Source organism: Pithys albifrons, chromosome 4 (genome assembly GCF_047495875.1).
Source record: "Pithys albifrons albifrons isolate INPA30051 chromosome 4, PitAlb_v1, whole genome shotgun sequence".
NCBI classification, from domain to species: Eukaryota; Metazoa; Chordata; class Aves; order Passeriformes; family Thamnophilidae; genus Pithys; species Pithys albifrons.
Window position 1 is genome coordinate 69,178,640 of NC_092461.1, and position 12,428 is coordinate 69,191,067.

Sequence of the window (12,428 nt, forward strand, 5' to 3'; positions counted from 1 at the left end):
GTGTGCATGTCTGTGTGTGTCTCTGTGTGTGCGTGCGTCTGTGTGTGCCTCTGTGTGTCTGAGAGTGTGTGTGTGTGTCTGCGTGTGCCTCTGTGTGTGTCTGTGTGTGTGCATGTATCCGTGTGTGTGTGTCTGTGTGTGTGTGTCTGTGTGTGTGTGTCTGTGTGTGTGTGTCTGTGTGTGTGCATGTATCCGTGTGTGTGTGTCTGTGTGTGTGTGTCTGTGTGCACAAACGCACACTTGTGAACACACTCACTTCGCGCACGCGCACACCCTCACACCGCCGCGCGCACACGGCGTGCATTGTCCCTCTTCGGCCGCCGTCGCGCTCACGTGAGCACCGTCACATGACGGCGGGGCCGGGCTGGGCCGGTCGGTGCGCGGAGCTCCCGAGGCTGCCGAGGGGCGACCGCAGCCGCCGCCGTCCTGCCCTGCTCCTCCCGCCCGGCCACCCGCCCTCACGCCTTCCCCGCGGCGAGTGAGGGCTGCCCCGGACCCTGCGGAGGTAAGTGCCACCGTCGGGCCCGGCGCGAAGGGCTCCGCTGCCTCCCCGGGGGTTCGGGCTCTGCCGGGTCCCGTGTCTGAGGGCGGGCGTAGGGAGCGGCAGGAGCCCCCGGCTCGTTCGGCCCAAGTGTAGTTGACGAGCTCTGGAACCGCCGGTGCCGACAGTGCCCGCGGCGGTGCTTAAATGGCTCTGGGGGGTCGCGTAAGAGCTGCGGACCGTCAGTGGTCATTGAAGGACACAGCGGTGCCGTCTTTGTGGGTGTCTGATCATAGAAGTGGTGTCAAAAGGAGGACAGTTCTGCTCCTCCATGTCTCCATGCGATAGTTCCGTTTTTTATTTTTTTTTTAATTTCCTTTTGTCTGACTCGTGTTTTCCCTCAGTCATACAAATGATCTGTGTTTGCTGGGGATAGGGCAGAATGTGCCAGTTTGTTCTTGCTTGCTCTGGAAGAGAGGTCAGTAGAGTCTGGAAATAGGCTGCATGGACAGGCTTGGTACAGTTTAGGTTGTAAGGAATTCCAGCTCCAGGTGGGTCCGAAGGCTCTGCAAACACACTTCTTGTTTTGGCATCAAAGTCAGCTGGCGATTAAAACCATAAAGGAAGGAGAAGGAAGTGGTGAAGGTCACTGTCTGTGGTAATGTGGTGTATCCTGATGAAGAGCTTCTGTGCGTATTTATTTTTCAATTTGCTTTCTGTACAGTAATGATCTTAACTTTCTTCTCGGTCTGTATAGCATTGGTTTTAATTTATATACTTGTGGGGCTTTTTTTCCTGAAGTTGTAGTTCACATGTTTGTAATGTCTAAATACTCTTAGACAAATAGCTGAAGTAGACTAGTCCTAATAGGTGGGGATGGGGAGGATATGTGCTCAATTTTAACCCTGATTTGGGAGGATGATAATTTCTGTTGTCTGTAGTGTTGCTGGGATGTTGCAGAGAAGTAGCCTTTGTTCAAATAACTTCCTTTTATTTTTCAAGGATTTACAGCACTGGGAATTATTTAGTAATGGTTTTGGTCTCTTATTTTAGCAAACTTATGATTGGCTACAGTTTAATGTGTAGGTAAGGCTGATTTTTGTTTCAGGTAATCCACATTTTAAATACTTACTAGAACTTTCTTAGAAAATATTTAGTACCGTTTTAGGGAACAGGACACCTGAAAACAGATTTTTATTTTTATTTCTTTAAAATTTTAGACAGATACTATACTCTTTAATACTTTAATAAGTGGTCTCAAATCTGACTTGCATTTCTAGGTGCATTTTAATTATCAGTCAAGATGGATATCCGAGGTGCTGTAGATGCTGCTGTCCCAACAAACATCATTGCTGCCAAAGCTGCTGAAGTTCGGGCAAACAAAGTAAACTGGCAGTCATATCTCCAGTAAGTAAAAACTTCACACATTTTTTCCCTCTTAATGTTACACTTCTTGAGATTTTAGACTGCATTGGAACATTAGGTTGCAGTGAAGAAGGTTCTGTCTTAGTCTCATGGAAGTAGTTGGTAAAAGTCTACATGAAATGGAAGTGGTTGTGGAAAATTTTTCCATGACTTATTACCAGAAGAGGAACTCTACTTTTGTCAACTGATTGCTGCAATATCAAATAATAAGTTTGCACAAAAGTTTGGTATAACTGTCCATTTTTTCCCTCCTCATTCAACACCATTCTCAATTGTAGTCTTACTGGATGAGTACTGAATTAAGAAAAGTTTACAGTAGTAATTGCCTTATATCTAGGTATGTTATCTCTATTGCTGAAGTGCTTTTTGTGGGAATAAAACTTGTATTAGCAAAACTGGACTGGTAGTCCAGGAGAATGGGCTGTACCTTAAGTAAAGGAAGAACAGTACTGGAGAGCAATTGAAGCAAGTAAATTGGGGAGTGGGCTGAAACAAATACTGTAGTCTGGGAAGAGCTGTGCTGGTGTTTCAGGTAAGCTCAGAGTTCACTTTGACATGGTAATATGGCACTAGGAGTAGCAAGAGAAATATTCTCCTAAGAGGGTGTAAGGACAAGCTGAGGAAGATAAATTTATGCATGAAGTGGGGAGCAGGGAGCAGAAACAGACCTCTGTACTCTAGAGGGAAATGTGACATTCTTGCAGCCCTGCATTCCTCATGACAGATACCTATAAATATATTGACATTGTGTAAATTTGCCATTATCTTGTGAGGGTCCACATATCTTAGCAAGTTACTTTGTAGTTCATTGCTTTCTAATTAAAGTGGCAGAAATCTTCATGATTGTAGAGGTACAAACTGTACTGATAATGCTTTGTGTTTATCAACATTACACCACTTAGAAAAAAAGTTCAGATTTCTGTCATACAGAAATTCTGTAAATAAATGTTGTATATTAAAATAACCTTGCAAAACTGTATGTACATGTGCAAGCTGAGAAATACTAACCCAGGAGAAGCTGAAGTAGAGAAAAGCCAGAACCTAGGGGATTTTACTAAAAGCACCCAACTTTCTGGGGAGTTTCCAAGAGATAAGGTCTAATTTATGGAAGACATCTAACTCTCAGTGAAGTCATAATTAAAGGTCCATGTAGCGAACAGGTTAATCCCAAGAAAAAAGCCAGAGCACCATGTTTGGCAAGACCCACTGCAAGAATCTGCAAGAATCAGCAAAATTAGACCGAGTTGAAACGTTCATGAGGATGAAGAGCAAAAATACGACCACCACCAGATGAAGTAACAGGATCTCCCCTCATAATATTCCTCAAAATGGACAGCTCCGCCCCAACTCCGCCTGCTATGAATATTATAACTAGATATTGCAATATTATAATCGTGCATGAATATGTAGGTAAAAATATTGTAATCCCTCACTAGAAATGTTTAAATACTGTAGCTTCTCACTGTAGATTTTGGAGCTCTTTTGTCGGAGAGTTACCCCAACGTTGTTTTAATAAATACCTTGCTGTTTATTGACTAAAACTTTGTCTCTAAACAGTTTGTTCTGCCTTTTTGGGCATCAAAGCTTTGCCTACTTGCTTTTCTCTGTCCTATGTATCTCAGACTTGCTTATTCCATTAATTGAATCATATTATTTTTTCCTCTTTGTGATTGTGTATCTACATTATAAGTCTGGATAAAGTAACTGATCTACTGAGGAAACTTCTAGGCCATTTTTAAGATGTATCAGTTCCTGGTTCAGTTTATAGTGTGGTACTCCAGTGGCTTTGCATGCAAAAGAGGAAGGTTGGTGTGGTAACCTGGCAGTGGCAGCTACCAAGTACTTTTCAAACTACCTAAGTGGCTTTGGGTGTTACTGTGTGCCCTGTTATCCATCTGATAAGGAAGCCTGAGCAGCTGCTCTTGTGCTGTATTAGTGGCAACTTTGCAGTTCCTTGGGATGAGAGTACCGTTGTTCACTGTTAGTGTAAATGCATATGAAACTCTTCCACCACTTCTCTGGTGGTCCTGACTGCAGAGCTGGTGAGAATAATCTCTTGCTTTTGTAAGTATAAGGTTCTGTTTGACAAGGAGTTGTATTTTGAATGTTTGACTATGCTTTATGCGGTCTGCTCTTTCTAATTTTCATTCATTTTTGGGATTCCCTTTCTTTGATGCTGTATAAGGATGGGGGAGTTTTGTTTATAAATCTGTCACCAAAGTTTTATATAGCTTCTTTTGACCAGGAGGCAGAGTTCATTTTCAGGATTCTACCTGTAGAATTTGACTTTGTTTTGTTCTGGAAGCTGTGAAAGATGAATACACTTGTGATTTCCTCTCTTTGAGTCAGCCAAGTTTTGGAGGCTACTGTAGTCAATCTGGCTAGTGTTTATGATCCTATTGTGAGACTGTTTGATACTTGGTGCTTTGTATGTCAATGACATTGTGTCCTCTTTATTTTGTTCTGAAATGAATGTAGTCTTTGTGTCTTGTATTTACTGCTAACAGCCTGGCTGTCTGGCTAAGGGAGCTTCAAGGATTGACTGAAATGGTGCCAGAGGAATTGTGGAGCATCGTGAAGTAAGGAACCTGTAGTTCCTTGGCTGAGGAGTTTCCTTGTAATTACTGAAAAATATGAGTAAAACTTCTGGTGCTTTTAAAGAGGAAATAAAATCATACCTTGTTTTGGACACGTCATTTTTACAATTGCCAGGTTTGGATGTGATGATGTCTTTGAGGCTGAGTTTTTAGGGATTTCTTGAAAAGTCAATCAGTGCAGATGTATTGACTCATTTGTAAAATTAAGCACAGTGTTAAATGAGGGGAAACTACTTTCTTCTGATGCAGCTATTGGAGGCAGCTCAGATTGGTTTGTTTTGGTGTGTAGAGCAGAAGGAAGATGGGGACTGGTGACTTGGAAGGACCGTTTACTTTCTCTTGAGCTCCTTGTTCTGACAGTCGGTACACTTGTATGTGAACTTGCATACTGAAGTCTTCATATGTTTTTACATGATAGGAAATATTTTTATTTTCTCTAAGTATAACACATCAACTGAGGTGTGACATAATTAGTGCTCTTCAAGCTATAGGTAGTATTTATGTAGTTGACTTGTAGGGTCAGTTCAAGGTAAAGATTAACTGGCATAGTGTTTATTCCACCTCTGAAGGTTGTAACTGTAAACTATGTGTCAAACTGTGCTAACACACAACTACTTACCTTTGATGTTTTTTCTGTATACTGTTGGCACAAAAGTGAGGTATTTACGTGTGGCAACTGTACATATTACCAGTTTGCCACTGTTTTCACTGCTTCCTACAACTTTAGGCTGTGGAAAAAGGATAATTTGTTTTCTGGTGCTAAAATTTACCCTTTCTTTGTGTTGAATTCCAGCTAGGGTCTGTGCCTGATGGAGAAGAAAGTAGCAAAACTTGGAACAGCGGAGGGTGATGTTCAGGTCTGCCTGCCTTCTGGAAGTAAATGTAGTTGAAGGCATTAGTTCCGTATGGACATTCCTGCCTTTGGATCTTGAAACCTGTACAGTTCAGAAATGTGACTGCCTCTGTTGCTGTTGTGTGCTGTGTGGTTGGTTTCAGCGTTTGCCTGAGGGTATCAATGCCTTTGGGGAACGCGGATTGGCTTGCTTGAAGCAGGCTTGCTTTTGCTTTCTAAGGGTAGTACTTGAGTGCTGTAGAAAAATGAGATTGTTTCAGAATGTAACTTGTGTCTTACTGCACTGTAGATTTTCTAGATATACAGCATTTGACAATACTTCATCTTTAATCAGGTGAGGTACCTGATGGCTAATTTGTAAATAGGTTTCTGTGTGTCTTCAAGTGCTTGACATACATGTTTGTGAATTTTGATGCTAAAATATCTATTCTGTGTTCCTGGGTGTGGAGAAACCTTCTAAAGTGGTTAAATATCTCAGACTTTAAAAGCCAGTCTTGCCTTAGAGGAATTATAGAAGTTTCCTAATTTGTAGTGTTTGGGGTGTTTTGTTTTGTTTTTTCAAATCTGGTCCAGTCTTGTAGACTACATTCAGCCTGTTTTACTGTTTTAAGTTTGTGTATGTTAAAACTTTTGAGCAATTGGATAAAATGAGTGTCTCTAGGTAAGTGCAAAGTACAGTAGAAACCTGGATTAAAAAAAAGTTATACCTCGACATTATGGCTTCGTATGAGCTTTGTATTTGCTGCAGATGTACTAAATTTTTTAGATTAAAAACAATGAAATCCAACCAACCAAAAACCCAAACAATGCAAAATAGAACTCAAACAAAAATAAGCTAACCTCCAGTGTGTTTTTTGTTAAATCATTCAAACAGAAAAAGGAACAAGAGCTGCTGGAGGAAATGCATAATTAAAAGAAGGAATCACAAGTTTCTGAATCACATTGAGAGACCAAGTGATTTTAAAAATGGTGGTCTTGCAAATTCATGCTTTCTAAATTTTACAGTTTCAGTTTGCTCTCCTGTAGGTATCTCTTGTTCTCAAAGGCAGGCCTTGGTATCTCAAGCACAGAGCATTGAAATGTGGTTACAGGGATCCTGGTCTAAACCTGATATGCTCAGATAGCCTATTTTAGTTTAACCTGGCAGGCAGTTAAACACCACACAGCTCTTTGCTCACTCCTCACCCCAACACGGGGTCATGGGGAGAGAATTGGTGAGTGGGGGGAAGGAAAATTCATGTGTTGAGATAGAGGTTTCAATAGGACAGAAAAGGCAGGGGAAATACTGCTACTACTAATATAAAATAACAACTAAAGGATTTATGTTAAAAGTAGAACACAGCACTGTACCAGCCACTGGGAAGAATATTGACTCTATCCCAGTTGAAACCAAACACAGCTGACGCTCAAAGTGACTTTTGTCTGTAGACAAAAGACTGTGTAGACACATCCTGGAAAATAACAACTGTCTTTTAGGAAGAGGGATAGAGGGAAACTTTGGTTACTTGTTTTCCTAAAGGTGCTGGGAAATTCCTTTCTCTTTGAAGAGGGGATGAGGAAAATGTGTGATAGGATCATGGGAGCTGATACCAGCTGTCTGAGGTTGCTCTGCATTTTCTTGTGGTTGGTTGGTTTGGGGTTTTTTTCCCCTCCACTGGTTGTTGAGGTTCACTACATAATTAAGTATTTCAATATTAAAACGAGATGAGTGCAACTAGATGCACTTGAAATGACTAAAACTATTAATCAGAGGTATGAGTTCACTGATAAAATATTAGCAACTTGTTTACAAAGCTGTCAGATCTTTTGTAATGTTTTGTATGGGTTGGAAGGTGTCTTTTTCAATGGCACTAATAAAGCAATAAATAAGTAAATCCTAATGTCTTCTTTTCTCTCGGCAGTATCAATCCCCCTCTTTTTTCTTTCTTTTTTGTTTTTTCCCTGTGGTCTAATGTAGGATAAAAGCAAAACTTGAAAGCTTTTTTCCTTGGCAGTTGGCAGACCTCTTGTAATAGCTTGGCTGTAAAGAACCATCTGTCTTCATGGGCTGAGGCTTTCTCCAGGATTAAAGCTGAAAATTAAGTTTCACCTTTTGTTGTCTTTGAAGTGTGTTGTAAATGGCAATATTCTTATAAACAGGCAGCTTATCTGGTTGCTTTTATATCAATATGATTCATCCATCCCTGGCATGGCCAGCATTGTTTGAAGCATAAGAGCCTTCTAGTTACGGGTCTTTAAATACAGTATTTGTGGCAAATGAATGGTCCTTATCTTTCCACAACTACTCAAATCTGTCCTTATTAGACAAGAAAGAACCTAAGTCCATCTAAAAGGCATATAGTAGCAGCATGGTCATCATCAGCTAATCATACATAGTTCATCTATAATTAGTTAAGTTTCAGTCAAAATTAGTCAGGGACTACCCTACCACTGGCTTTATGAGTCTTCCATCTAGTAAATCTTAATTGCCTTTCCTCAGTGCATATGAGGATGTTCCTAATAAAGCATCTGGCAGGAAAAACACATGTGGTACGAGGCTACTTATATTTTTTGCTTGAATAGTAAATAGGTGAGAGATGGTTCTGTGATGAGGTCATGCTCCAGATGTAACCATTTAAGTAAGAGGAAAGATAAGAACACATTGTAGGTCTTACTTGTTTCTATATTTCAAGAATCCAGGTGAGACAGTTGGAAAAAACCCAAAAGTTAACATTTCCTGTAAATTTACAAGGATTTTAATGTAATCTCCAGTCATGGAATATCTGAAAACTGACCCTGAATGTGGAAAAGATGGGTTAAAAAGAGTCCATGCTACATAGCTTTCAAAGTGGACAAGGCATTTGATTCAGTGGAAATGTTAAGGGGATGTGAGTCTTGGAAATAATAAAACAGAACAACGTCTAATGCTTTCATCCCCACTGACGTTTGCATTGATGATGATGTGCAGTTTTCTTTCCTGAAGCACTCCTGATATTACCTAGTAAAGCCAGTCACCTGTTCATTAAAGTTTTGGGTATTTTTGGGACTAAATGTTTTAAAATTAGTTTTCTTTCCTGAAGAGTACCTGATTGTACTATTTTGGCAAGTTTGTTATTTCTTGTGATGTGAAGTTTTATATTATAACAAAACCCCAGTAATGTTCTGCAAGTCTGTTTGACTCCTCAGCTGAACCAACAGCTTTCTGAAATAGCACCGATGATGGCAGTAACCAGTTGAATATTAAGTTAAAGAGAAGATTAAATAGACATCTCTTAATTTATAGGTGTTTGTAGCAGTTCTGTCTCTGAAGCCCCCTTGCTATGTGTTTGGGTGAACTTGTATACATATTGGTTTTTAAACTGCCAGGAAATGCTGAAATGTTGTAGGTAGTGAAAGATAAAAAAAATTAGCAACTATGTTCTCTGTCCTCCTTCCAATTCTCTTCAGTGTTTATGGCAAACTTAAAATAACGATTCATTTGGTTTTTCAGCACTTATTTCAGGTTGGAGTAGACTGTTATTCATGTTATGTATTATAATTTTGGCATAATACGCTATCTGTGTGTATTTCAGTTCTTACAACTGTTTGCACTGATCATTGCATTTAGTCCCTGGAAATTTAAGAATTATTTAGAGAATGTGGTTAATCAGAGGTGATGCACAGGGGGAGGCTTTGGAGGTTGTTCCATCATTAGTTTTAAATTCTTTGTACATGAGACCTTTTGTGGAAAGGAGCTCTTTGCATTTGCTGAGGGATAAAGCACTAGTAAAGCGATAGGGTTGATACTGTACCCCCTCTACTCTACCCTCACAAGGCCCCACCTGGAGTGCTGGGGTCCTCAGCACAAGAAAGACACAGACCTGTTGGAACAGGTCCAGAGGATGGCCACAAAGATGTTCAGAGGGCTGGAGCACCTCTCTTATAAACATCAGGCTGAGAGAGCTGGACTTGTTCAGCCTACAGAAGAGAAGCTCTGGGGAGACCTTTCAGTACTTAACAGGGGTTGTAAAATGGAGGGAGAGGAACTTTTTATGTGGGCAGATAGTGACAGTACAAAGGGAAGTGGTTTTAAAATGAAACAGGGCAGGTTTAGATTAGATGGTAGGAAGAAATTCTTTACTGTGAGGTTGGTGAGGTACTGGAACAGCCTGCTCAGAGAGGCTGCGGGTGTCCCATCCCTGGAGGTGTTCTAGGCCAGGTAGCATGGGGCCCTGAGCAACCTAAACTCATGAGGGACATCCCTGTTTGTGGCAGGGGGGTTGGAACTAGATGATCTCCAAGGTCCCTTCACAAACTCCTCCGGCATGGAGCTGTTCCACAGGATACAGTCTTTCAGGGATGAATGATACAGCATAGGTTCTCCATGGGGTCACAGGTCCTGCAAGAAAACCTGCTCTAGCATGGACTTTCCATGGCCTGCAGCTCCATCAAGGCATCTGCAGACTCCATCATGGGGTCCTCCATGGCACTGCAGGTGGATCTCTGCCCCATCGTGGCTCACCATGGTCTGCAGGGGCACATCTTGCCTCACCATGGTTTTCACTGTGGGCTGCAGAGGGTTCTGCTCCAGCTCCTGAAGCACCTCCTCCCCCTCTTTCTTCATTGACCTAGTCTTCACTGTTGTGTCTTCTGCAGTCCTGTCTTCATTGCTGCTGTTGCACAGCAGTTTTTACTCCTTAAATATCTTACCACAGAGATGCTGCTGTCATCACTGAGTGGCTCAGCTTTGGCCTGTGGTGGGTCTGCTGGAGCTGGCTGGAACTGGCTCTGTCTGTTGTGGGGGCCACTTGTGCAGCCCCCCACTACCAAAACCTTGCCACATGAAACCAATACATTTATTTCAAACTTATTGTTCATGTTACTTACGGTGTCATATTTTGTTTTTCAGAGGGCAGATGATTTCAGGTGAAGACTGTGAATTTATTCAAAGATTTGAACAGAAAAGGAGTCCAGAAGAAAAACAGGAGTTGTTGCAAACAGAAGGCAATCAAGTAATTTTCCTTTTGTTTAGTGGTCTCTCTTTTGGGGAGGAAGATAGAAGGAATTTTTCATACTAACTGCTATTTTATTTTTGACTGTATACAGTTAAGATGTTATGGAATAAGTATGAAGCTTGCTATCATGATTCTTTTTTTTCTTAGATATAGATTAGATGTTATTTTTAAAACCTGTTAAATAATTACTAAATGTCATCTGACTTTGACTCTGTTGTGGGACAAGCCAGCTCAAGTCTTTCCTCATCCCACTTTACTTAATCATGCACACTTGTACTTGAGTCACTTTTTTCCTTGTAGTTTATTGATGATGGCTGCTACCAATGAGATTTCTGTGTAGTTAGCTAAGCAATTATAATTTAATTCCACCAATAGAGTCCACTGACTGGTGAGGTGGATTCAGTTAAACACGGATGTATAACTGTGTCATTTTAAGCATGGTAAGATAAGAGACATCTGCATTGGACAGAGCTGGTTCAGGACTGAATCAGTCCTTTGCCACTATGGAGTCCAGGGAGGATGCCCAGAGACACTTGAATGATATTTGAATCAGTGGACACTCAGCCTTGAAACCTGAGGTGTTAGCACACAATATCAGACTTCAAGAGGACTGGGAGAGACAGAGAGGAAGGTGAAGAGATGCATTTAAGATACAAAACTTTCCAGTTGTTTTTCTACTTTAATTTTAGGCTTTTTTGGGTTTTGTTTTTTTATTTTTTTCTCCAAATTGTATTGTGTGACTGTTATGTCCTGGACCATGTTTTATGTAGTAACAAATACATGAATGGTGTACATTAAATGCCACAACATAATTATGATGTAGCAGTTCAGAGATCTACTTCTCTCTCAGTTTTAGGTGAATGTGGTGAAGGAGAAAGAGGAATTAGTGTTGTAACTATTTCAGCCTGTAATATCTGTTGCTGAAATTGTAAAATAGTTCAGGAGGCACAGCTCAAATACAAACAAAGATTTGTCTACAAGGTATATAGTAAGTGAACAGTTAAGAGTGACCTGCTTTCCTCTCTCTTGTTCAAGTTGCTGAAATCATCTTGTACTGTCTGTCAGTTTACTTGGATCTTCTCACTGCCATAGAAAAGGACACTGAGGGAGCTTTTTCTAATCCAGCTTTCAACAAAGCCTCTTGGTGACTTGCACTAGCAAGTATTTATTTCATTTGAAAGCCAGAAAACAATTTATAAAAGGTAACAATCAATGTGACAGAAAATTTTCTTTTTGAAATGAGATAATGTCAAATGTATTCATCTCTTACTGCAGTTAAGGAAGATGTTGGGATGCTCAATGCTTATGTAAGACTTAACTGTGAATTAATGAGGTCCTTTTTTATATTATCAAAAGTAATGAAGACAATTGCTAATATTAATTTTAATGTTTCTCTTATTTTTATAGTGTGCTAAAACATTTATAAACTTGATGACTCATATCTCCAAGGAACAGACTGTTCAGTACATTCTGACTATGGTTGATGATATGCTGCAAGTAGGTCAATAACCTGTATTATTTTTAAGTCTTTAAATGCATGCTTGAACGTTTTCTTAGCCTAATTCTTGTCCCTTCAGGTGTTTGTCATACTGTTAAAAATCTTCTTTTAAATTTTCAGGACTTGTCTTCACATATTAAATGCTGCATCTAAAGTTGTAAGGGTAATTTAGTCTCGTGTGTGTATAAATATATGTATATGTTCAAATTCTGGAAATAAAATATACCTGTATGCTTGTCTGTCAGTTCTCAACCTTGTTTAATGCAGAACTTGGATATTAAGGCTAGAATTGCATAGATGTTTCATTTTAGGTAGTCTTGATGTGCAAATTTTTGTTTTTTTAGTACTTTTTGCACTCAGTGTATTGGCTTATATTATGGTGGACTTGACAGTGTTAGATTAATAGTTGGATTTGGGGAACTTAAAGGTCTCTCCCAACCTAAATGATTCTAAGATTCTGTGACTTGTGACCTCAACCTTTTCCTGCTGTGTAGGGACGACATGACTTCGGACTTGAATTCGTTGAAGCTTTTCCAATGAAGGTGTTAATTTGGCGACTCTCAGCAAGAAGGTGTAGTTTCTGCAGCTTCAGGTTTCCAAC

The 12,428-nt window shown here is 40.3% G+C and overlaps 1 protein-coding gene across 2 annotated transcripts in view; it reads left to right on the forward strand.

Annotated features, from left to right (window-relative positions):
• Window positions 1–328: 328 nt before the first annotated feature.
• ATP6V1H (ATPase H+ transporting V1 subunit H) overlaps window positions 329–12,428 on the forward strand; it is a 46,672-nt gene continuing 34,572 nt past the window's right edge. Inside the window, exons 1-4 of one of the 2 annotated variants that reach the window (XM_071554537.1) lie at window positions 329–505; window positions 1,762–1,888; window positions 10,224–10,326; window positions 11,737–11,826. In XM_071554537.1, coding sequence (XP_071410638.1) covers window positions 1,785–1,888; window positions 10,224–10,326; window positions 11,737–11,826 — 297 coding nt within the window. In that variant the 5' untranslated portion in view covers window positions 329–505; window positions 1,762–1,784. Of the gene's footprint in view, window positions 506–1,093; window positions 1,171–1,761; window positions 1,889–10,223; window positions 10,327–11,736; window positions 11,827–12,428 lie in introns of those variants that run through there. The other variant, XM_071554539.1, reaches the window with a different exon arrangement.